This window comes from Pseudophryne corroboree, chromosome 1 (assembly GCF_028390025.1).
Source record: "Pseudophryne corroboree isolate aPseCor3 chromosome 1, aPseCor3.hap2, whole genome shotgun sequence".
NCBI lineage: Eukaryota > Metazoa > Chordata > Amphibia > Anura > Myobatrachidae > Pseudophryne > Pseudophryne corroboree.
This window is the reverse complement of record NC_086444.1, coordinates 630,292,307-630,319,045: the sequence shown is the minus strand read 5'-3', so window position 1 is coordinate 630,319,045 and position 26,739 is coordinate 630,292,307. Positions and strand designations below refer to the sequence as shown.

Sequence of the window (26,739 nt, the reverse complement as noted above, 5' to 3'; positions counted from 1 at the left end):
TCTGCAAAACGTGAGAGTGTCGAGTATTGTTCGAGTAGAGGCCTTTTTGCCCAGGGGGTCACCTAGGGAGTTAATGTAATGGCGCGCTTGGAGATACATAAAGAAATTAGTGTGGGGCAAAGAAAATCTGTCACGTAGTTGCTTAAAGGAGAGCATCTGTCCACCAGTATCAAAGACATCCTTGATAGAATATATTCCTTTACATTTCCATGTGTAAAAGTGACGATTATCTAAAGAAGAGGGGAAATTAGGGTTGCCCCATAAGGGTATGTACGGTGACTCAGAAGGGTTAGTATGGAATAGTTTATGAGTGGAGATCCAGGTCCTATAAGTATCCCAAAACAAAATATTAGTCCTAAGCTCCTGGGGTAGTTTAGATAATGGTGTGTGAAGCAAAGCTGCAGGGGAGTAAGGGAAAAATAATGCTTCTTCCAGTTCCAGGTTCGTAAATAGATCTGACCGGAGCAGCCAGTCTGAGGCGAACTTAAATAATGCTGCTCTAGCAAACATCGTCACATTGGGCATACTCAGACCACCTTTTCGTTTGTTAACATAAGTTCGGGCTTTGGGCATGCGAGGCTTAGCATTTTTCTAGATACATTTTGAAAATATTTGCGAGCAGAGTAGGGAGTCCTGTTTAGTAATCGTAACGGGGAGCATCTGGAGCAAATAAGCCAGTTTAGGGAAGATAACAGCCTTTATCACCGCTATCCTGCCTAGTATAGAAAGTTTGAGGTCTTTCCAGGTTTCTAAGCGTGTTTTAATTTGTTGAATAATGGGTGTATAATTGAATAGATACAGCCGGGAGAGTTCCGAAGGGATATAAATACCTGAGTATTTTAGTTTAGTAGGGGTCAGCGTAAATTGGGAGGTGAAGTCAGTATAGATGAGGGGGTCTTTTATGTTAGTCAGGGGGAGTAATTCAGATTTATGGGTATTTATGCGATAACCAGCAAAGGTACTAAAACAGTGTATGGTGTCAAAAATAGCTGGTATCGAAGTACGGGGATTGGAGACAAATAAGATCATATCATCCGCGAATAATCCAAGTTTAACTTCTCTCTCCCCTACCGAAATCCCTGAAAAGGCCTGTAATTGTCTCAGTGCTATAGCCAGTGGTTCCAAAGCAGCTGCAAAAAGCAGAGGGGATAAGGGGCATCCCTGTCTAGTCCCCCTATGAATCATTAAGGGTCGTGACAGATATCTGTTCGTGAAAATTTGTGTAGATGCATTATGGTATATAGTGTGTATAACGGCTACAAATCGGTCAGGAAATCCGAAACGTCGGAGTGTCTCAAACAGGTGGTCCCACGTCACCAAATCAAACGCCTTTTCGGCGTCTAATGACAGTAGGAAAGCGGGATCACCTGTCTCCACCGTCCCCAGGGACTGTAGAACTGTCAGAACCTTACGGATATTGGTCACCGAGTGTCTGCCTGAGATAAAACCGGTTTGATCTTCATGGATTATTTCAGGCAAGATAGATTTCAGCCGGTCCGCCAACAGTTTAGTAAACAATTTGTAGTCCACATTAAGTAAGGAGATAGGGCGGTAAGAAGACGGGAGGAGCGGGTCTTTACCAGGTTTGGGTAGAACACGAATCAGGGCCGAGTTGAAATAGTGTGGGATAGTAAGGCTGGAGAAAATAGAATAAAAAAAGGCCGTTAGAGAGTCCACTATTTTAGGGGAGAGCAATTTAAAGAATTCCCTGGATAAGCCATCGGGGCCCGGTTCTTCAGTGGTTTAAGGGCTTTAATAGCTACTGTCACTTCAGTGACAGTAACAGGAGCCGTAAGGGAATCTGACTGATCTAGGGAGATCTGAGGCAACTGTAATGTCTCCCAGAAGGAGTTTTTAGTAGGTTGATCAATGTCGCTATGTGAGTAGAGGTCGGTATAAAATGAGTGAAAAATATCAGTGATCGCCTTCCCTTCAGATTGTATAACAGAGGATGGGTCTTTCAGAGCTGTTACATGTTGGGGCCCCTTATCGGATTTAAGCAGATTGGAAAGCATTCGGCTAGGCTTATCTCCGTATTGAAAAAATTTATACTTTCCTGCAATAAGGAATCTATTGTCCATTTGTGTCAGAGTATGATCAAACTGGGTCTTAGCGTCCCTATATTTCTGTTTGTTAGCTAACGTGGGTGAGGATTTAAATTTTTTAAATGAGGAAGTGAGTATAGATTGTGCCGCCCTGTATGCGGCGTCCTGGTCTTGTCTATATTTCGCCATGTATGCAGTTATATCCCCTCGTAAAACGGCTTTAGCCGTCTGCCAAAACAAGGCAGGGTCAGACATGTGGGCAGAGTTATTAAGAGCGTAAGAGTCCCCACGCTCCTAATTTTAAATAAAACTGCTGGCTGCAATGGTTGGAATAATACTTGCCACCTTTGCTGGGAGGCCTCAAGGAGATCCATAGAGGCCGGGTTAGGTCCACATGTGACGGGCAGGGGTCTGATGCTATGAATTACTTCATCACATCCTTACCCCACCCAAGAAGAAGTGGGTGGCATGCAGAAGTGTTGTCCACTATGCCATGAGCCTAGAAAACTCCACCAGATTTGGGAGTCTCCCAGAAATTCCAGGAGAATTAGCACCTACTGTATAGTTGGAACAGATGGCATGATTGTACTTTTACTTGTGCCTTAAAGCATCTTCCATATGTAAAGGGTTTTAAACTCTAAACTAGAAGATAGTGGTTCCCAACCAGTGCGGAGACATCACTGTGTGTTAGAGGGTCATAGTCAGTGAGTCACAAGCATTTAAATGTCAATAAGAAAAGGTCTTAAAACAAAACAGTTTAAAACATGAAATGGGTTAAATATAAAATTTTATTTTATTAAATGTATATTTTATTTTTCATATATTTATTGATTTTTTTAAGATTGAACGTTTATTGAAAATATCACAAAGCTATTAATGACGTTAGGTGGCACCTGTATTACGCAACCTAAAAGCATGGAATCAGTATGTTATGTTATAATGCTGATAATTATGTAATGCTACATTCCCATCAATACACACAGTTATAGAGAATAATACAGTGGTCTCAGAATCTAAAATACATTACAGGTATATGCATTATATTAATCCTTTGTTACCCAATGGATGTTTACACAAGTTCATTCTAAAGGTGCCATCTCTGTGAATGGTCACTGGTTTCTAATCACTCGTGCCGTGCCCACAAAATTATAAATGACTGAACATTGCTTGTTCCTATGGATGTGGCATGTGGACATGGAAAAATATTAACTCACATTTGGGCAAGCTTGCTATATAGGACTGAAAAGTGGCACAGTGGTTAGCAATTCCCACCAAGGCCCTGTCTTTGTGGAATTTGTATATTCTCCCCATGCTTGAGTGTTTCCCTCCCACAAATGGTAGATTAATTGGCTTATGACAAATTTAGACCCTAGTGTGTGATACAGAACTTAGGGGGACATTTGTCAAATGTTGGAGAGAGATCATGTGTAAAGTTGGCAGCATTTTACTGGCTGTGCTAGAAACTTTACTGAGGATTATTGTAAATCGCACTGCAGTAATGTAAAGTGCTTTGAGTCCTATTGGGAGAAAAGTGCTCTATAAATACAGAAATTTTATTTTATAAAGAGGAGACATTCTGTGTAGATGCCGGATATTAGCATGTAAAAGTACATAAAATGACCGGTATAAAAGGATACATTTCTAAGCCTATGAATGGGTAAAGTATAAATGGTATTATGCACAGTACCATTGTGTGTTTACAATTCTCTGCTAGCTTGTGCTGAAAAGAAGTCACCTTGCCGTAGATAATTCGTCATGAAGCTTCGCGGAGAGTCTCTCATCTTGTTCATATTTAACTCCACAGACTAATCAATTTCTCACAGCTCGGCCTGTCATTTCCTCTCCCTTATTTCTCAGGCTCAGCTGTGAACTCCTTGCAAAGAACCTAATTTAGCCTCTCTGGGCCAGCAACGGCTTGTCATGCAACTGTGGCTATTTCCAGAGCAGAGGCCTCGTCCCTTTATTTTCATTTATTATCATTTGCTCTTCTGACAATGAACACAGATATTTTCCTTGAATATATTTGAATTTATCATTGGATATTGTTTAGTGATGCATGGTGACTTAGACAGCATCTCACCAACTGACTGCTGAAACTGTTTTCTAATTCACTGACTTTACATATCATTGTTAAAATTGAACTGTTATCCCCAATTCAAAACCACATTGATGCTTTAAGAATATCATTATTTTTTTTTTTATTAATTAACTGAGTATTAACTGTAAAAATGAACTCTTCTGCTATAAATCTGCTAATCTTCCTCTCATTTGCATATAGTGCTACAGACATTAACGGGGAAATTCAATTGTTATCGCCCCTGATCTCCAGTCTAAAGTGACAGGAGATGGAAGGGGGAGATATTCAATTGATGTCCCCGATCGTACCCATTAGTGTCGGGTTTATCTGATTAAAGTGGCTAAACTTGACTAAACTAATAGGAGCAATCGGGAAAAGTGCCTTTCACACATTTCACACACTTCACACATTTCATCTTGCCACCCCGGCGGGTGCGTGCTGAAATGTAGACGCTAGCAGCTGATCGCGTCTGAACGGCGCAACATTTGAATATCTCCGTTGGGCGCCATCTAGTGGATGCCCGTCACAAATACATTTGAGTCTTGCCCTATGATTGGGCCATCAGCAAAGAAGTACTACTGTACTTAGATGCATCGAATTTGACAGCAGATAATAACCACGTAATATAGTCTGGCCTTAGATAGATACAAGCAGGGTCACCCAGCGTTGTGAGTCCGATTTGTAATGTGTTTTATATAGAAGCAAAATATTTGGTAAATAGACCAAAAATGCTACTTAGAAAATATACAAAAGCTCTGATTAGAGAAATAAAATAAAAGTTTACCTAAACAATTTTATTTCAGTAAAATTAAATTAATTTTATTGCGACTATAATTTAATAATGAACTGTATTTATTATTTTATACTTTTCATTATAATTATTTTATAACAAAGTAACAGCAAATACAAATATTTAATATTTCTTTCATTTTAACAAAGCTTAGTGCTAATATTTGTACTAATACTTATACCTTATACTTATCATAATTTATAAACAAAGTTTAAAGTAAAATTAGAATTTACAGAACTTCTTTATATACAGTACAATATTGCAAGTGTTTTGGAAAGGAGAGTATACATAAAGATTTGTATGTGTTCCTACTCTAGAGAATCCTATATACAAGTTGACTATGGGAGAAGCGGTCCACTCAGGTGGTGTATAAAGGATATATAATGTAAAGGGTAGCTGAACCAATCAGCAACTGAGCAGAGAGGATAGGACGTGCAGCTGTCAGCTGGAACTATCCTGGTCTTGGTTGTCTAGCAACCGAGAACGCCATCTGCATCTGGCATCCCAGTAGCCAAGCAGCCGGCTGTTACCAGCGGGCAGTGCCGACACTGCATCCTGGTTACCAATCGCCCGGCGGCTGGAAGAGACGCAGTGTCCCAGTCGCATGGCAACAACTGAGACCTGCGTCTGGTACGGGCTGCACGACGGGCAATAACAGTCACATTGCCACGTGGTTTCTATGTGGTCTAATAGCATACTATGTAACTGTGTAAGATTTGGCAGCTTAAGTGCTGTGGAAGATATTCACGTACAAACAAACGTATTATTTTATATATTTACATAAGATAGAGATAGATATACAGTAGGAGGGTAACTAACTAAAAGGCCAATTTACTATTTTTATTGACATTTTTTTTCACCCATTGCTTTACAATTTGTAGTAGTATAAATAAGAATCTCATTAAATAAATAAATAAATAAATAAATAATAGCTAAAAAGCTTTTTCTTACTTCTGCCTGGAAAGAATCCTGGAGGGGTGATAATTGTATTTTATATGAGTGTTGGCACTGAGAATAGCTGAAGACTTCCTTCATTGCTGCAAATAATGCAATAAGCAGTGCATAGCATATAACACCATTAAGTGGTATAGACTCAGGAGGTTATTCAGAGTTACTGTATTAGCAAATAAAAAAAAAGTTAGCAATTGGGCAAAACCATGTGCATTGCAGGTAAATGTGCAGAGAGAGTTAGATTTGGGTGGGTTCTATTGTTTCTATGTATGGTAAATACGGTCTGCTTTATTTTTACAATGTAAAAATTAAATCTCTGCACATGTACATCTGCCCCACCTGCAGTGCAACATGGTTTTGCCCATTAGTGTGCTTTTTTGGTTTGCTAACAACTCTAAATAACCCCCTCAGAACAGTGCAACAGCCTAATAAACACGTTACTCAAGCTTTTGCTTTTTGTCTTACTGATCCACCTTTGAGTGCTCCATTTTATAAATACAGAACACAAATAAGTAATAACAAATCTCACTTTGCTAAGCCATTGGTAGAGCAAATCTCTGCATAGACTCAAGTTCTTACAACGGAAACCAGAATCGGACTGGCTCACCAGTAGTGACGGACTTGGGCTGCTTTTCAGCCTTGGCATTTGATCGTGCGCACTGCACGTTACATGGGATGTGGCCACTGCGCATGGGGGTATGGCATGAATCAGGGGGGGCCTGACCTCGAGGCATGACTCCATCTTTTTTTGGCACAGGCACTTCAGGCAGTTTAGCGGGTGGGCAAACAAAGAGCAGGAAGGCTGCACTGTGCTTGCTCTCAGTGTGGACGGACAAGCCCAACAAGCCATCGTCCCATCTGCCATTTTTCAGAAGTGCTAGATGGCAAAATCTGGCCCTGCTCACCGGTGTATTGCAGGGACCTGCTGCAGTCCGTCTATACCAGGGCAATGTCTAGAGGCATTTGAAGGAGTTTTGGAATATTGGCTTTTGGAGGGTTTCTGATAGCATGTGAGTGTATTTTATTATAACTGGTGCCCTGAGGGTGTTTTGGGCTATTTTGGAGCATGTGGGAAGTCTGCGGGGCAAGTGGTGATATTTTGGAGCAAGTGAGGGGCAGGTGACAGCATTACGGAATACATTTTCTGGACACACAAAGATAGTTTTTGGCTTGCTTTTTTCACTTGAAATTAAGGGTCATTTTTAAAGTTGGGTATTAAGCCATGTGGGTGCCATTGCAGGCATTACCTGTGCAAATAACTGTATCCAAAGACACACAATACTGAGCAATCCTTCATGACACGTCAGTAGAAGAGAAATATACAAAATAATCCTCTTTTAGATAATAAAATACCTGTTTTTATTAATAGAATTTGTGAACACCCTTTTATTCAATACATTCTATTTGTTGTTTTTTATCATTCAATTATTATTTAGTTTTTTTTGTACATATACTCTGTTTCTAAAACCTAATTTGTTTGCTCTCATACATAATATGAGGTAGGGGGTTATGCTGAGATTAAGTTTTTCTTCCATAGGAGGATCTCTTACATTCCCAATAGCAACAACCGCTTTTTTATACCAGGATACTATTTTAGTAGCACAGTATACATCTACCGTTACATCAGTAGAGAAGACGGGTTGGGTATGGGATGCTGGCGGCCGCGATCCCGGCGGTTAGCATACCGGCCCCTGGGATCCCAGACGCTAGAATGCCAGCAGGGGACAATTGCAACAAAGCCCCTTGTGGGCTTGCTACGCTTGCCGCACTGCGGACTTGGTGGCTCACTGCGCTAGCCACAGGTTCTGTTCCCACTCTATGGGTGTCGTGTACACCCATAAGTGGGAATAGCTCCTGTTAGCCAGGATGTCAGCTGGTGGCATTGTCATTGGTTGGGATTCCAGCGTCGGTATGCTGACCGCCGGGATCCTGTCGGCAATGTAATTACATCCCGAGAAGACATTTGTGCATTGTGTCTCCGTAACATTTACCACCAACTTTTCTACTGTAGTTGAGATGTTATCTCAATCGTCTCTGTGTCTTCCTATTTTATCTAATGGCAAAGTCTGGTTACAGGAATCTGGTTATAAGCTACAGCAAGCTCTTATCTCATTGGTCAAATGTGTTAATCCTCTGTTGTAATGTCTCTCCAGGTTGTACCTTCTCCCATTATTAGTATCAATGGGCCGGGAGATGACAAGCTCTTCAGGAGCCAGAGTGCAGAGATGGAGCTCAGTACAGAACGAGAAAGGGTAAAGAAGATGCTGTCAGAAGGGTAACTACATATATTATAAATTCCGTGTTAGAAACTTTGTTTTTACTTGTATGGAAGGCCAATAAAGCACTACATTTTTAGTAGCTATGGGAATTGGGTGGAACATGGCCCGAGTAGTTTTAATAAGATGTACAGGTGATGGTTATTACAGGGCCTGCTGCATAACAGTTTTCAGAAGGCATATCTGGTGGCTGTATGATTACAAACTATTGACATTTATCTTGAGTAAGGCTATGCAAGTGTTTTCTTTTGAACAATATAAATCGCTTACGATTGAACATGTTTGGGAATGCAACTCCATGCAATCGTTTTCAATTAGTTGCTGTGTTCAATAATGTTTCTTCTGTGCAGCAAACAGAATTTGTGAATTGATGCAATTAGTCACACAACTGGTGCTTGCAGACTGGTGGAATCTCTGTATATAACAGGGAGCGTAAACAACAGCAGATTCCCAGGAGCTGTAATACAGGCAATAACGTTTTCACTGAATGTCCTTTGTTAATACAGGAGTACAGAGTGTCAGCTGATATTACCTGTTATCCATCCATACAAATGGATCAGGGAAGAGGTCAAGGCCAATAGAAAGTGTAGAATTGTGGAAAGCTGGATGAATGAGAATTCTGGGTAGTTGTTTGTAGGTAGCGGAATTCAATGGGGGAATGATTTAGAAAAGAGTGGTAAATTTACTAAAGGTTGATTTTTGATCAAAATTAATACAAATTGATGTTGTGTTTCAGGAGCTAAAATGCACATTTACTAACATTTAAAAAAATTGCATTTTAGCCCCTGAAGCACAACATTGATTTAGATCAATTTAAAATTGAATTAAAATCGATTTTTTTTTAAATATATTCTTTATTTTGATTTTTCAGAAAAAGTCAGTTTATAACAAACATAGTTCAAAATTGAGATGATATACAGACAAAAATGGCAATATGGCATACCAATTTGACATTCGCAATAAAGTAAACCTTGCGACATTTGACTTCACAAAGAGGAACCAATTATATTAAAGTGCTCCGACAGGTCACCAATAAAATATTCAGTGTCTACTAATAATATAACATCAATTATGGTATAATACAGTAACCATATGAATAAAACTGTTATGACAGAGGTTCCCAAACTGTGTGCCGTGGCTCCCTGGGGTGCCTCGGGACACTTGCAGGGGTGCCCTGGGTTGGTGGTCCAGGACCAATTCAAATTATTCATGGACAATATAATAGGCAAAACTAGTGCTGGTGGCTGCCAGTCATAATATATGTGGTCAAACAGAAGCAAATCTTGTCCCTCACCACACAACTGACCCTAAGGATGACATATAAACGCGATCTACTTAATGTAATATTTCTTTCTAAATTTCTCAATAAGAAATTTTTGGCCTAGGGGTGCCGTGAATTTTTTTTTTATATTCTAGGGCGCCGTGATTCAAAAAAGTTTGGAAACAACTGTGTTATGACAAGACAGGGGAAAGAGAGAGGGGAAAAGGAAAGGCCAGGTAAAATGGGGTGGTAGGGAGGGAAAATAAGCAGTACAATATTTTCTAAAAACAGGTATCTTAGCTGATCAGTTCCATAACTTAGGTGAGTGGTTAGTGTAGTGTTAAGTCTAACGATAGCAGATCTTTATAGGGCGAGGTGGTTTTGAATTCTAGCCATGAAAACCATGTGGCAACATAATCCTATTGCTTTTCCAGAACTCAGTAATAGATATTCTCCATGGACCTATAAAATTCTATCCTTTGAAACCATTCCCAAATCGTGGGCAAGTCCTGGGATCGCCAATGAACTGCTATTACAGCTCTTGCTGCGTTATTTAGATGTTTAATAAGCGATTGTTTATACTTTGCTATTGGAAAGGTAGTGTGGGAGAGTGGCCAAAAGTCAAGTCCAGTGGGAACTTGAAACCCCAGGATTTCAGTAGAGAGTTTAATAATTTTACCCCAAAACACAGCGATTAATGGGCAGTCCCACCATATATGGATAAGAGTACCATTTTCCCAGAGCCGGCCCTAGCCAATTTGATGCCCTAGGCAAAATTTTGTCTGGTGCCCCCTAGCTCTGCCGCTAGTTCTGCATCTGTACCTGCAACGCTCAGGTAGTGGGGCCCACCGGGGGGTTACCCTGTGGGCCAGTTCAACTCTGCACAATGCCACACAGTAATGACCATAATACATATAATTCCACACAGTAAAGGAACCTTACACATATGCCCCACATTAGTAATGCCCATAATACACATAATGCCACACAGTAATGCACCTTACACATATGCCCCACATTAGTAATGCCCATAATACACATATACTGCCACAGATACTGCCACACTTGCTGGTTATACAAAAAGATCAGTATCAAACATGTAGAAACTGTCCATTCTCTTCACTATTCAGTGTGTTTGCTGGTGTCTGTTACTCCCGTTAACTGCATGCACTTTACTTTATACTGTGGGAGCTAAATGCTCTGCCCTCCAGTCTGATGTGTCCAAAAGTCACGCTGCACTGATGTTTAGAAATAGCACAACGCAACTTACTGACCACGTTACAGTGCTAGATGGCAGGGGAATTTTACGGTATGGACTGACTAGGAAATAAAGTGTGGGGAGAACACTGCCCATGTTATGTCCCTGCAGACACCTGGGGTTTGCACAGGGATAAGGGACACACACAGGATGGCAGGGTCCCCCTCCCCCATGTGCACAAGCAGTATAGGTGATGTCAGGTTTCTGTGAAGCAGTCTTCCAAAATACACATGTGGTATCATAAGAAGCCATCCAGTAATAACCTTATATAGTCAGTGAAAATGTCACAGGTCCAGGAATTGCATTTACTGGGCTTCTGCTGTCTGTCTGAGGTCTCACAAGTCAGGGGCATTCAAGCATGTCAGAGGAAGTTTAAGGCACAGTGTGCATTTTTTTTGACAAATGTAAACAGCAGTGTATACAAGTACTGATTGAATACATTTGGAAAGTAACAGTTAGTTTGCGGACTGTCCCTCTTAAGAATATGATTTAAGAATGGAGTTAGAACCGGAGTTTGAACTGGATTTGGACTACGCTAAAATCTCAAATAATACAATTTCCCCAAACACTGCAACTCGGGACCATCATGTGGCCTCTCCTCACCTCTGCCTTGAGAACACCAGGACCAATGCCTACTACTTCTCTGTCCAAGAACATCATGACTGCCCCCAAGACTACCCCTCAAGCTGAGCAGGGAACTGAGAGGCGTGCGCATCAGGACCAGATTTTGCTGGGTCAGTTCCATTGGACATTAGTGTGCACTCCACATTCTTACACCCACCCGCACTGCTCCCCACACTCTCACACACACCCGCACTGCTCTCATGAGACCAGGACATTTATAATTTTCACAAATTAATGTTTTCCTGCAAATGTGTCTTTCCCTTCTTTCTTCTTACAGGGTACTTTCCCCCCACTGTGTGCTATTCCTGTAATGTGTACCTCCATTGGTTGCACACCCTGCCAGCAGTAACCTACACAGTGCGCCTCACATGGCTGCCTCGGATGGTCCCTCCATGGGCAGGGTGTGCTTATTTGGATCTTTCCGTGCAGGGTATAGCATACTCCTACACTCGTGTCAGTTTTCCCGTAAATGCATTTGGCCCTTGTATGGCTCATCTCCCACTGTGTAACCTTCGTAGTGCGCCCAACATGGCTGCCTTATCTGGTGCACTTGTGGATGGGATGAAAAATACATGGACCTGATGGTTTTAGTGGAACCCTACTCTGAACCTAAGGACTCTGCAATCTCCCCGTTTTGTGTTCTCTTCTGGGGGTGGACTATTCCACCCTGGGTAATCCTACGCAGAGCGCCTAAGATGGCTGCCGCACCTGGTACCTTGTGAGGGTGGAATACACAACCCCTGGAGGTTATTACCCAAAATGCTTACACCAACCCTGCATTATGCTTTCTGTCTTTATTGTCTGTGTGGTTTATCTTTTGATGCAATACTTAAATCTTCTGTATTATGTGCATTGTTTGAGTTCTAGTTGGCGCCGCGGATGGCTGCCTCGGTGCTGCTCTGCCAAGAAGCCTTTGTGTTTAGTCCTACGTGTATAATATGTCTAATATGTTGAGTCTATTGTACAGTTGCAATGTGCAGTATCAACTCATACGTGTAATGTGTGTAATGTATGCTATGTTCTTCCCCCTTCGTATGCTATGTATTCCCCCTTCATGTTGCTGCTTGGCGATGCATTGTACCACAAAGAATTCCTAGTGTACGTGAGTACTCAATAAAGCTGGCCAATAAAGCTGATTCTGATTCTGATTCTGATTCTGAGATGCTGCAGGGACATGCTTGGATGCCCCTAGACATGCTTGAATGCCCTAGGCAAATGCCTAGCCTGCCTATAGCTAAGGCCGGCTCTGCATTTTCCTTACCACATCGCCAGCATAAGGGGGACACAGAAGGGTAAAACTTGTGCAAAAAGGAAGGGCATTGATACCATCTAGTAAGCAGTTTATACTGAGTTTCTATTACTTCTAAACTCATGGAGCAGTGTGACATAAGCGCACAATGTTTTTCCCATTTGATATGGATCCCTCGAGGAATTAGGTCCGCATCCCATGCTTTACCAAAGGAAGGGCCCTCAGTAAAATGACAATGTAGCAGTATCTTAGAAATACCTGATATATCATGAGTGGGGTTCGAGGATCTCAAAGGGGGTGAGATTTCTAGCTAGATCAGCAGCATTCCTATGAACTGAAATGAAGTGGCGCATTTGGAGATAAAACAAAAAGTCTGTCACAGGGATACTTGCGGTTTCGCAGAGTTCCCTAAATGGTTTAAGCCGTCCGTCTGATACTAAATGTGTTATTCTGGTCAAGCCCGCTAACCTCCAGTTGTTCGCTACACTTCCCTTGAGACCAGTGACATGCGGTGAGCTAAATGGCTCAAGAGGCACTGGCTAGCACCAGAGCCAGATTTACATGCAATATATTAGTCAAAGGGTGCATGTGGGCATTATACACAAGTGCAGCAGTATAAACTCCTGTAAATTTGGTGGGCTTTGATCAGAGATGTGCGGAAAGGTTAGGCAAGTTAGGCACTGCCTCACCTGCCATAGACTTTTTACTTAATAGTTTTGGCTATAAAAATGATTAGAATAATGCAAAGAAGATATTTCAAACAAATTATTTGTATTTTTCACATACTTTATACAGTCAAAACTCTGGCACAAACGTTAGTATTACCAAGGAAGATTGGTGATTCCGCACCAGTCATACACAATTACATGTGTTTATATGGACCAGTATTAGTATATACAGAGATAATCTCTTAGTTACAGTCTGGTGGTGCACCCAGAGTCAGAAAACAGCTAGAGCAAAATAGATTAAAGAAGACTCTTGTTTGGGTGCACTCTTGTTCAAATTATATTGATAATATTAAAACATAACGTTTATTATGCCTTGTTAAAATAAGTTCAGTATCCACTCAAGTGGATACTGAACTTTAACAAGGCATAATAAACGTTATCTCCTATATAATAGCCCTGTGATTCTGTGCCTGGGTTTCTAACGCTGGGCGTGGCTAGGAGCTCCCATTGGGTTAGTGGCAGGTCTATCACACCCAGCCCACAGCTGATTGGCCGAGAAACGCCCTCCCACACAGGTTACATCCAATGGGAGGCTCTGCCCTTTGCCTGCTGTGTTTTCACAGAGCAGGATTAGCAATGGGACTGATGGAGCTGCAGCTCCAGCCCCACAACCCAAAATAGTCCCACTGCATCTGCAGCAACATACCCTCCAACAATTTACACATAAACATTGATGCAAATTCGAAAGGGGGCGTGGCCACGAGTACAGCTGTGTGGCCACGCCCCTTTTCCTATACTTTCAATGGAAGCTTGGAGAGTCAAAAAACGGTACAGACCATAAAAAAAAAAGGTCCTGTACCTGCCAAAAAGGTGCAGCTGGAGGGTATGCCACTGCATCTGCAGCAAGTCTCTGCACTGTAGATAGGGGAAAAAACAATCCTTTTACTGCAGCGTCCTATGGGGTCATTCCAAGTTGATCGCTAGCTGCATTCGTTCGCTCTGCAGCGATCAGACAAAAACTCGGCACTTCTGCGCATGCATATGCAGCGCAATGCGCACGTGCGGCTTACTATTACAACAAACAATGTAGTTTTACACAGGGTCTAGCGATGATGCTTTTCAGTCGCATAGACAGCCGCAGAGTGATTGACAGGAAGAGGGCGTTTCTGGGTGTCAACTGACCGTTTTCAGGGAGTGTTCGGAAAAACGCAGGCGTGGCTGGCCGAACGCAGGGCGTGTTCATGACGTCAAATCAGGAACTGAATGGTCTGAAGTGATCGCAAGCGCCGAGTAGGTCTGAAGCTGCTCTGAAACTGCACAAAAATGTTTTGTAGCCGCTCTCCGATCCCTTCGTTCCCACTTCTGCTAAGCTAAAATACACTCCCACTGGGCGGCGCATAGCGTTTGCACGGCTGCTAAAAACTGCTAGCGAGCGATCAACTCGGAATGACCACCAATGTCTTGCTGCCAGTCCACTTGCCCCCTCCGGCATCAACAATCCCCACTCCCTAGCCGCACCGCAGGTGGAACAAAAGCTGCTGCGGCCACTGGCATAGATGTGTATGAAAGCGGCGCAGCGGAAGACTTTCATAGGCCTCCCTGCGCCGCATACTCTCTGAGCCCCAGAGCCTGCTCTGCGTGTGATGTCACAGAAGTGCCTCCCACCACAGCCGCACCCAGATGCCCAGAGGCCCTGACTCCGCAACACAGCAGCCCCGAGATGGTTAATGTAGCGGATAGAGAGGGTGATATCGCGGAGGGTAATGTCTGGACGCTGAATCAATGTAAAAGGTGACAGTGCTGTGCAGTGCAGTGCAGTGGGTGTGCAGTCAGGGCCGTTGCTAGAGTGTTCGGCGCCCCCCTGCAAACTATAAATTTGCACCCTCGCATACTTTACAAACGCACAGCGCACATAATACCCCCTGTAGTAGAGACACTTACACATGTAATGCCCCCTGTACCAGAGACGCTTACACATGTAATGCCCCCTGAACCAGTGACGCTTACACATGTCACGCCCCCCCGTACCAGTGACGCTTACACAAGTAACACCCCCTGTAGCAGTGACAATTACACACGTAATGCCCCCTGTAGCAGTGACGCTTACACACGTAACGCCCTCTGTACCAGTGCCGCTTAGACACGTAAGGCCCCCTGTACCAGTGCCGCGTACACACGCAACGCCCCCTGTACCAGTGACGCTTACACACGTAACACCCCCTGTACCAGTGACGCTTACACACTTAACGCCCCCTGTACCAGTGAAGCTTACACACGTAATGCCCCCTCCACCAGCACCATTTACACACATAACGCCCTCTGTACCAGTGCCGCTTACACACGTAACGCCCCCTGTAGCAGTGCTGCTTACACACGTAACGCCCCCTGTACCAGTGTCGCTTACACACGTAACGCCCCCTGTACCAGTAACACTTACACACATTATGCAGCAGTCACACATACACACATATATACAAACACACACACATACATACTGTACATACATTACACACATACACAGTCACACATATATACAGTATACACAGACACTGTATATATACACACACACTCACTCTCTTTCCAGACACTTATCTAATGAAGTCTAGCTGGCCGAAGCTGTAGCAGATCATCCTCCTGCTGCAGCATGGTTCCGTGTAGCTCCGCCCCTTATGCCCATCTAGCTCCGCCCACTTTGGCTCCCTCCCGGCTACTGAATGTCACACAGGGGAGGGGAGGGGGGAGAGGAGGTTTTGTGCTGCAGCGCCGAGGGGGAGAGGAGGCTTTGTGCTGCCGGCACCGAGGGGGAGAAAAGGTTTTGTGCTTCCGGCGCCGCTGCATGTGTGTAGTGTCACTGACACTGCACAGCACTCTCACCTTTTACATTGATTCAGCCAGTCACACAGTTCTGCCAGCCAGTCACTATTGTTAGCACCAGTGTCCCAACGCGCCGCATTACAACGAAGTAGACGCACTACATAAACTACAGCTCCCAGCAGCCCTTAGCGTCGAAGCATTCCGCCCCTTAGGGCTGCTGGGAGCTGTAGTTTATTGCGTACATTTTCTTCCCTGTAATGCGGCACATTGGGACACCGGCGCGAACAATAGTGACTGGCTGCTGTGCGAGTCTCTGGGAGAGCCGCTGCCAAAGGGAGGACAGCAGCTTAGCTGCTGACAGGAGGAGAAGCAGGATAAGCATTACCCGCCTCTCTCCCCCTCGCAGTACCTCCGGGCCCCATCCGCGGCACCCCCACACACCCCCTCCAGCACCCGCGATAGCTCCGGACCCCCTCCCCCACCGACCCCGCACCCGTACCTCCCGCCACACCACCCCACCCACCCCTCCCCCACCCGGGGCAACCCCGTAACTGCTCCTCCCCCACCCGCAGCGCCTCCGGACCACCACCTGCGGCACCCACGCCCCCTCCCCCACCTGCGGCACCACCGCAACCTCCCGTGGCACCCCAGGATCCCATCCGCCTCTTCCCCCCACCCCCTACTCCCCCAACCAAAGCACCTACTAGGTGATTCACCAGGCCCTGCGTGCGCTGTTCACGCCGTTGCAAAGGGCTTCCACCCCTTAACCATTGCACACCCTTTGTCCGTGCAATATTTAACCACTCACACAATTATGCTTGGAGGTAATACTCCATATAATAAAAATATTGCACGCCACAAGGGTGTGCAAGGGTTAAGGGGGCGTAGCCCCTTACGACGGTGTGAAGAGCGCCCGTAGGGCGCGATGAATCACCTAGTGTTTTAATATTATCAATATAATTTGAACAAGAGTGCACCCAAACAAGAGTCTTCTTTAATCTATTTTTGCACAAACGTTAGTATGACAGGAAAGGCTCTGCCACACCTGCCTCACCCCACCGCACGTCACTGCTTGAGACCCGGTGGGAACAATGGATTATTAAAAAATGGTAGAAGCAAGGATTTCATAGAAGAAATTCCCACTCTGTTGCTTAATATTTTCCGGAGAGCTAAAGTGAGGACCACTGTCGGATGTGAAGAACAGCTAATGGTCTTAACCAAGGGCACAGCCTGCAGACGTAGGTCCGAGGACCTCCTCTCCAAGTCTACCCATTGTTTAGAGCTAGAGTCTGGTCGCGACCAATCCAAGATCCTATGTAGGATCATAGCCTGGTAATACGCTGAGACCATAGGTAACTGTTGGCCACCCTGAGATTTCCTACGAAATAAATGGCAGTGCTTAAATCTGGGTTTCCTGTCACCCCCAAACAAAGTGACTAATCGCTTTATGTGTTTCGGCTAAGAACTGAGGAGGGAGTTTCAATGGAATAGTCTTAAAAAGGTATAACAACCTAGGTAATATATTCATTTTTACAATATTCATACGGCCCAGCCAGGAAAACTTCTGTGTGTTACGTGCCGCGGTCCGCGGCGCCGCTCGGTCTGCTTCCGAGCGACGCTCACGGCCGCCGCACCTCCCTCCCTGCCCGCCCGGCACCTAGCAACGCCAGGACGCCGTGCGTACTGTAACCGCCGGGTCCCTGGCAACGCTAGGACGCCGGGCGTCCACAGCCGCTGGGTCCATGGCAACGGGGACGCCATTGGAGGACCGCGTTCCCCGTTGCCAGATAAGATTGATTAGTTGTTCGTGCAGCAGGGCAGCTGCACGGCAACTAGTAATTAGGGTCTGGGGGCTGGTCTTGCTGGCCCTCCTGTCATTGGCCAGCAGGGCCTTTTTATGGGAGCCAGCACACTGCAGCCTCGCCGGTGATAGCTTCCTGTATGCTGTTCCTGCCTTGCAACGTCTGTTCCTGGTCAGCTGTATCTGGTCGATCCTGCTCCCTGTGCTCCTGAGTCCTGGAGTTCTGAAGCCGGTCCTGGGAATCCTTCCAGTCCAAGTGAACCTGTTGCAGTCATCTGGGGGTTCTCGCTTATTGGGGCTCTCTCCCGGTTTCATGAGTAGCGGCTTCTGCCGCGTGTTGCGGCCTTGGCCGCTTAGTCGTTTGTGTTAATTTTGTACTGGTGGTTTTGTGGAGGTTTCCGCTTTTCACTGTCCTCCCCGGTACACGACGGTGCCGTGTGGGGGTGTGGACAGTCGTATCTTTTGTTGTTCTTTTCCTTTGGCGGCGTGCCGCACATATATTTAGTTTTAGGGTTTTTAGTAGCCCCTAGCTTTCTGTTTGCTTTAGTTAGAGGTCCCCTTGTTATTATCCTGTCTCGGTTCACGCCTTGTCTCACTCTAAGACCTGGGGGCATCGGTGTTGGGCAGACCTAATCCGCCCTTCAAACGCGGCTGCCGTGGGCCCAAGAAATCATAGTCACTCAGGCGTGAACTGACCACACGGGTGAAACAATGGAGGTAGGGTGCTAGGGGCTATTTCCGTACCACCCCTTATTTCAGCGTCACGTCCTGGTGCTCTGGACTCACTACGCAACATCTCTCTAGTTCTGAGCATCAGGAACGTAACATTATCACCGGCCCAAAACAAAAACAAAAAAATATAAAGAGTTATTTGTTTTTGGTGGGCCTTGAAATTCGGCCTCATGAATCCGGCAGTATTAGGACCGAGTCCCAGCCAGCTTTTGGCCAACCAGATTCAGGAGCTAACTCAGATGGTTCAGGATCTTACTCTTCGGGTGAGATCGCAGGAAGATCTTTTGCGAGCCTCCCCAAGTATGTTTCCAGAACCAAAGATGCACCTTCCTGACCGTTTTTCAGGTAACCGGAAGGATTTTTTTAATTTCAAGGAAGCTTGTAAGCTTTATTTTCGTTTAAGGCCCCGATCCTCTGGTACTGAGTCTCAACGGGTCGGGATTGTGATGTCATTACTACAAGGCGATCCGCAAACCTGGGCTTTTGGGCTAAAAGCCGATGATGTTGCCTTGCTATCTGTAGATGCCTTTTTTAAGTCCTTAGGCCTTTTGTACGATGACCCTGATAGAGAAGCGTCGGCTGAGAGCCACCTGCGTGCACTTAAGCAAGGGAAAAATCCAGCAGAGGCGTATTGTACCGATTTTCGCCGTTGGTCGAACGACTGTGGCTGGAATGACCCGGCCCTGCGCAGTCAGTTTCGCCTCGGTTTGTCTGAAGTTATTAAAGACAGTCTCCTTCAGTACCCCGCTCCAGAGACTTTAGACAAACTCATGGAGCTTGCTATTAAAATTGATCGTCGTCTCCGGGAGCGGAGGGCTGAAAGAGGAGCTAGTTTCAGGCCTAGTCCATGTGTGTATACTTTCCCTGAGGACGTCGAGGAGCCCATGCAAATGGGTCTCTCCCGGCTGTCCCCAGAGGAAAGAACTAGAAGGCTAAATTCTGGTCTTTGCTTGTATTGTGGTGGCAAGGGACATATCGCACGTAATTGCCCGAATAAGCAGGGAAACGCTCTGACCAAGTGAATTGTGAGGGGGTTCACTTGGGTCTGCATTTGATCTCCTCTAATGATTCCTTATTAGTTCCTGTAAAAATTTCCTTTGGTAGTCTCAGTTCGTTGGTGTCGGCCTTCGTCGACAGTGGAGCTGCGGGAAATTTCATGGATCTTGGTTGGGCTCAGGCTTTGGGCGTTCCACAGATACCTTTGGATAAACGTATCACCATGCACGGCTTGGATGGTGATCCGCTTTCTAATGGGGTAATCACTCACCGCACACCTCCAGTACAACTGACAGTGGGGGCCCTACATTCAGAGAAAATCGAATTTTACCTTACCCATTGTCCGGCTGTTCCCGTAGTTTTGGGTCACCCCTGGCTTGCCTTTCATAATCCCACCATAGATTGGCGGTCTGGGGAGATTTCCCGATGGGGTCCCTTTTGTATTAAGGAATGTATTTCCCGTCCAGTCCAGGTTGCGGAAGTCAACCCAGAACTTATTCCTTTGGAATATCAGAACTTTGCCGACGTTTTCTCCTAGGGTAATGCGGATATTCTGCCTCCTCATCGGTCCTATGACTGCGCTATTGACTTAGTTCCCGGTGCCTCTTTGCCTAAAGGGAGACTATATGCCCTGTCTGGGCCGGAAACTACGGCAATTAATGATTATGTACAGGAGAGCCTGAAAAAGGACTTCATTAGGCCCTCGAAATCTCCATTGAGTGCAGGGTTCTTTTTTGTTGAGAAAAAAGATGGGTCGCTCAGACCATGTATTGATTATCGGGCTCTGAATAAGATTTCTGTTAAAAACACCTACCCCTTGCCACTGATTTCAGTACTTTTTGATCAGCTCCGTACTGCCGTTATCTTTTCCAAAATCGATCTTAGAGGGGCTTACAATCTCATCCGAATAAAATCTGGGGATGAGTGGAAGACGGCTTTCAGCACACAGTCGGGACATTATGAATACCTGGTGATGCCGTTTGGGCTGTCTAAGGCTCCTGCTGTATTTCAAGATCTCATTAACGACGTCCTTCGCGACTTTCTAGGAAAGTTTGTAGTCGTTTATTTAGGCGACATTTTGATTTACTCTGAGTCTTTAGAACAACATATTACCCATGTGCGACTGGTCCTTCAGAAGTTATGGGAAAATCATTTGTACGCCAAACTGGAGAAATGTGATTTCCACATCACAGAAGTGTCCTTTCTGGGGTATATTATTTCTCCTAAGGGGTTTTTCATGGAACCAAAAAAACTCCATGTCATCCTAAATTGGGCACAACCCACGAACTTAAAAGCAATCCAGCGCTTTTTAGGGTTTCCAAATTATTATAGGCGTTTTATTCGTACCTTCTCAGATTTGGTTGCTCCTATTGTGGCACTGACTAAAAAAGGAGCGGACCCTTCCAATTGGTCGCCTAAAGCCAAGTCTGCCTTCCTGGCCTTGAAGCAAGCCTTTGTCTCAGCTCCAGTACTCAGACACCCTAACCCGGATCTCCCCTTTATTGTCGAGGTAGATGCCTCAGAGGTTGGAGTGGGGGCTATCCTTTCTCAGGAAGACCCGGAGTCTCAGGAATTACACCCATGTGCCTTCATGTCCAGAAAATTCTCCTCCGCAGAATCCAACTATGATGTTGGTAATCGAGAATTGTTGGCAGTTAAATGGGCTTTCGAGGAGTGGAGGCACTGGCTGGAAGGAGCAAGGCATACCATTACTGTGTTTACTGACCACAAGAACCTGCAGTATATTGAGTCAGCTAAACGGCTTAATGCTCGACAGGCACGTTGGGCGCTGTTTTTTACTCGTTTCAGGTTTATAATCACCTTCAGGCCCGGTTCCAAGAATACGAAAGCCGATGCCCTGTCACGTTGTTTTCTTCCGGTTCACAATAACCACCCGGCTACTACCCCCATAGTCCCATCGTCTGTCATCCGGGCTGGCCTCACACAGGATTTATTTACACAGCTAGTCCAGCTTCAGCAGCAGGCTCCCAATGTCACTCCTGCAGATCGTCTCTTCGTCCCTGAATTTCTGAGAGGCACTGTTCTAGCTGAGTTTCATGATAATAAGGTTTCTGGTCATTCGGGTATCACTAAGACCTTGGAGTTAATCTCTCGCTCAGTGTGGTGGCCTAATCTTTCTAAAGATGTAAGGGAATTTGTCCGTTCCTGTCAGGTTTGTGCTCAGTACAAGGTATCTCGATCGTTGCCGGTCGGGCAACTCATGCCTCTAGCCGTTCCTCTCAGGCCATGGTCACATATATCCATGGATTTCGTGGTGGACCTTCCTCTTTCAGCTGGGTTTCGAGTCATTTGGGTGGTAGTAGACCGTTTTAGTAAGATGGCCCACTTCATTGCTCTCCCCCGATTACCCTCTGCTCAAGGGTTGGCAGTTTTGTTTCTCCGCCATGTGTTCAGGCTCCATGGTTTACCCATGGATATTGTCTCTGATCGGGGACCGCAATTCCTTGCCCGTTTCTGGAAACGTTTTTGTGCCTCTTTAAATATGAAACTCTCTTTAACATCTGGGTACCATCCACAGTCTAACGGACAAACTGAACGTGTTAATCAGTCGTTAAAACAGTATTTACGGCTATATTCGGCCAAACTTCAGAATGATTGGTCTGAATTTCTTCCTTTGGCCGAGTTTGCCTATAATAACTCTTGTCATTCTTCCACCAAGGAGTCCCCATTCTTTTCGGTCTTGGGCTTTCATCCTAGAGCCAATTCTTTTTACCCTCATTTTCCAGTCTCTTCGTTGACCTTAACTTCCCATCTCAGAATGATTTGGAAAAAGGTGCACCTTGCTCATAAGAAGGCTGCCTTCCGAGAAAAAAAAAATTCTGATAGGTTCCGACGCCCATGCACTTTTAAGGTGGGAGATAAGGTGTGGTTGTCAACCCGCAACATCAAGCTCCGACAACCCTCGGCTAGATTGGGACCCAAATTTATTGGACCGTTCCTTATCGTTAAGAAGGTCAATCCAGTTGCTTTTCGGTTACGCTTGCCTAAATCACTCAAAATTGGCAATACTTTTCACTGTTCTCTTCTGAAGCAATATATTTCTTCCAGGAGATTCCCTCGGAAGACTTCCCAGGGTAGACCTCCGGTGGATGTTCAGGGGCAACAAGAGTTCCTGGTGGAGAAGGTTTTAGATTCCAAAGTTTCTCGGGGCCGGCTTTATTTTTTGGTTCACTGGAAAGGCTATGGCCCGGAAGAAAGGTCTTCGGTCCTGGATAACAATTTACATGCCCCTAAATTTAAGAGATTATTCTTTCAGGAATTTCCTCAGAAACCCGGCTTTAGGGGTTCTTTAACCCCTCCTCAAGTGGGGGGTACTGTTAGGTGCCGCGGTCCGCGGCGCCACTCGGTCTGCTTCCGAGCGACGTTCACGGCCGCCGCACCTCCCTCCCTGCCCGCCCAGCGCCTAGCAACGCCAGGACGCCGTGCGTACTGTAGCCGCCGGGTCCCTGGCAACGCTAGGACGCCGGGCGTCCACAGCCGCTGGGTCCATGGCAACGGGGACGCCATTGGCGGACCACGTTCCCCGTTGCCAGATAAGATTGATTAGTTGTTCGTGCAGCAGGGCAGCTGCACGGCAACTAGTAATTAGGGTCTGGGGGCTGGTCTTGCTGGCCCTCCTGTCATTGGCCAGCAGGGCCTATTTATGGGAGCCAGCACACTGCAGCCTCGCCGGTGATAGCTTCCTGTATGCTGTTCCTGCCTTGCAACGTCTGTTCCTGGTCAGCTGTATCTGGTCGATCCTGCTCCCTGTGCTCCTGAGTTCTGGAGTTCTGAAGCCGGTCCTGGGAATCCTTCCAGTCCAATGAACCTGTTGCAGTCATCTGGGGGTTCTCGCTTATTGGGGTTCTCTCCCGGTTTCGTGAGTAGCGGCTTCTGCCGCATGTTGCGGCCTAGGCCGCTTAGTCCTTGTGTTAATTTTGTACTGGTGGTTTTGCGGAGGTTTCCGCTTTTCACTGTCCTCCCCGGTACACGACGGTGCCGTGTGGGGGTGTGGACAGTGGTATCTTTTGTTGTTCTTTTCCTTTGGCGGCGTGCCGCACATATATTTAGTTTTAGGGTTGTTAGTAGCCCCTATCTTTCTGTTTGCTTTAGTTAGAGGTCCCCTTGTTATTATCCTGTCTCGGTTCACGCCTTGTCTCACTCTAAGACCTGGGGGCATCGGTGTTGGGCAGACCTAATCCGCCCTTCAAACGCGGCTGCCGTGGGCCCAAGAAACCATAGTCACTCAGGCGTGAACTGACCACACGGGTGAAACAATGGAGGTAGGGTGCTAGGGGCTATTTCCGTACCACCCCTTATTTCAGCGTCACGTCCTGGTGCTCTGGACTCACTACTCAAAATCTCTCTAGTTCTGAGCATCAGGAACGTAACACTGTGCAAGCCACTGTGTCATCTCCTGGCGCAGTCTCCGTAATAAGGGTGTATGGTTAATAGTCACGGTCATAGAAAGAGAAGAAGGGAGAAAAATGCCTAAATATCTGATATGATTGGGATGCCATGTAAAAAGAAACGCAGTGCTTAGAGGGGAGACTGATTCCACAGGGAGAGAAATGTTAAGTGCCGTTGATTTGGTGTAATTAATTGTGAAGTTAGAGAGTGTCCCAAAGCGTGAGAACTCCTTCATAAGATTAGGCAGCGATACGGCAGGATTTGTAATAACTGCCAAGAGATCATCTGCAAAGAGAGCTATGCGATGGTCATTATCACCCACTTTTAATCCCGTGATTTCAGGGTTCATTCTAATAGCTCTAGCTAAAGCCTCCATACATAAGATGAATATCAACGGTGAAAGTGGACAGCCCTGTCGAGTCCCATTCGATATAGTTAATGGATCAGAGAGCGATCCATTCATCCTAACCTGTGCTGAAGGCTTCCAATACAGTGCAACGATTTTTTGCAAAAAGATTTTGCCTAAGCCCAGGCGTCGCAGTACCGCCTCCATAAAAACCCAATCCACCCAATCAAAGGCTTTCTCAGCATCTGTAGAAAGAAGCATCATGTGGGCCCCAACTGACTGGGCATGAGCTATCAGGTCAATCACCCTTATGGTATTATCTCTGGCCTCTCTTCCTTGAACAAAGCCCACCTGATCTGGGTCTATCACCTTTGGTATTAATGAGCTTAAATGGTTGGCCATGAGTTTGGCATATAACTTTATATCAACATTGAGCAAGGAGATTAGTCTGTAACTAGACGGTAAAGAAGGATCTTCGCCATCTTTAGGTATGACTGTGATATGTGCTCCTAGGGATTGACTAGAGAAAGGGGTTTCTAAGGAGACAGCGTTACATGCTCGAAGCAAGAGGGGAAGAAGCTTGTCCTGAAACCTTTTATAGTATGTTATAGTAAAGCCGTCAGGACCCAGGCTCTTGCCTGATGGGGAATGCTTAAGAGCACTCAGAAGTTCATTGTCTGTAAAGGGTTCTTCCAGTACTAACGACACTTCCTCAGGAAGTGCAGGGAATTTAATTTGCTCTAAAATGTCTTTTACTGCAGTCTCATGCACTGTCTGTTCAGCAAGGGGGCGCTTTGATGTCAAATTATATAGGTCTGTATAATATGAATGGAAAATCTGAGCCATCATTTTATCAGTAACCTGAGACTTACCAGTAGAATCCTTGATCTCTTTTATGTAGGTCATATCCATTGTAGAAGAGCCGCACTCACATGTCGTTAATAATCACAGTTGCTGGGGTGCAAAATCCAGGAACAGGTCCTATCAGAACAAAGTTCCACGATACATGTGCACAAATAAGGATGCACTCACCAGACTTCTCCAGGGTGAAATTGATAGATTTTAATCCAGACAGCACATACTCACAAACAGAAGGTCAATGTTTCGGCTCACAGCAGAGCCTTTGTCAAGACCAGATTACCAGGTTGCCATCTCCCTCTCTATGTAGGTCAGAGTTCTCTGGGCACGGAGAGCTTGTGCAAGTAATTTCCCAGGTTTATTACCCCATCTGTGATATTTGTGACGACAGCAACGGTAAGCTCTTTGGATGCCCTCATTCAGTAAGCTATTACGAGAGGACCGTGCTTCTTGTAGCTCTGCCAATGTGTCGGAGGCTAGTGTGGACTTATGTGTCAATTCTAATGCCTTAATTTTAGCAAGCAGGGCGAATCGGCATTCAAATTTTTGCTTTTTAAGGTAGGAGCCCATTTGGATACATTGACCCCTAACCACACATTTATGAGCCTCCCACAACGTCACTAGAGAAACATCGTCAGTCAAATTAAGGGCAATATAGTCAGCTATAGTTTTCTCTAGCTGTGCTTGGCAGTTCGTGTCTCAAATACATTGTTCATTAAAACGCCACCTCCATTGACGTGGAGGGGCGTGGCATAGGGATAAAACAAGAGTAATAGGGGCATGATCAGAGCCGAGAATTTTGCCGATAGTGGCATCTACCAGGAGGTCAAGACATTTGTGGCTTACACAGAAATAATCTATACGAGTATAAGAGTTATGCCGATGTCAATAAAATGTAAGGTCTCTATCCTTAGGGTGTAGTAGACGCCAGGAGTCTATTAATTGGATATCATGTAGTACCGAACAAAATTGTTTTATATTCTTTATAGAGAAGGCCCTAGGGGACCCAGTAGAGGTGTCTATAGAAGGTTTCAATGCCCAGTTAAGACCCCCACCGACTACCAGCACACCTTCTATGTTTTGTCTGGGAAGGTAGAGGTTAATAAATGTAAAAATGTGGTTAGCAATAGTAGCCTTTACTAGTATTCCTCGCCCATCGCCTATAGGTATTTCAAATATATCATCCAATCTAAGGTGTTTGGCAAACAAAACAGCAACACCTTTAGTCTTAGTCTCTGAGCAGTCATTAAAGTATCTCTAAGGGAAATGGAGGGAATATAAACTCAGGGAGGCGCCTTTTTTAAAATGCGTCTCCTGGATAAACACCATGTCAGCTCCGTCAGTGTTTAACGTATGAAAGAGTCTAGATCTCTTTTCTGGAATATTTAAGCCTTTCACATTATAAAACACTAGTTTTAGATTAGCCATGAGAATAACTGAAAGAGAACCGTCGTTGTATCAATAATACACTTCCACCCTGTCTGATAAGACACCTCATAGTATACCAAGCCCAGTCAGGAGGAAGGAGGGAGGGAGGGAAAGGTAGGAGAGTACAAGAGGGAAATTGGGGAGAAAATAACAGT

At 45.2% G+C, this 26,739-nt stretch overlaps 1 protein-coding gene across 1 annotated transcript in view; it reads left to right on the top strand.

The window, feature by feature from the left end:
- Window positions 1–26,739, top strand: part of HOMER3 (homer scaffold protein 3) — a 260,671-nt gene that overhangs the window by 147,512 nt on the left and 86,420 nt on the right. Inside the window, exon 5 of the mRNA XM_063914539.1 lies at window positions 8,017–8,138. Within this exon, the coding sequence (XP_063770609.1) occupies window positions 8,017–8,138 (122 nt within the window). The remainder of the gene's footprint in view (window positions 1–8,016; window positions 8,139–26,739) is intronic.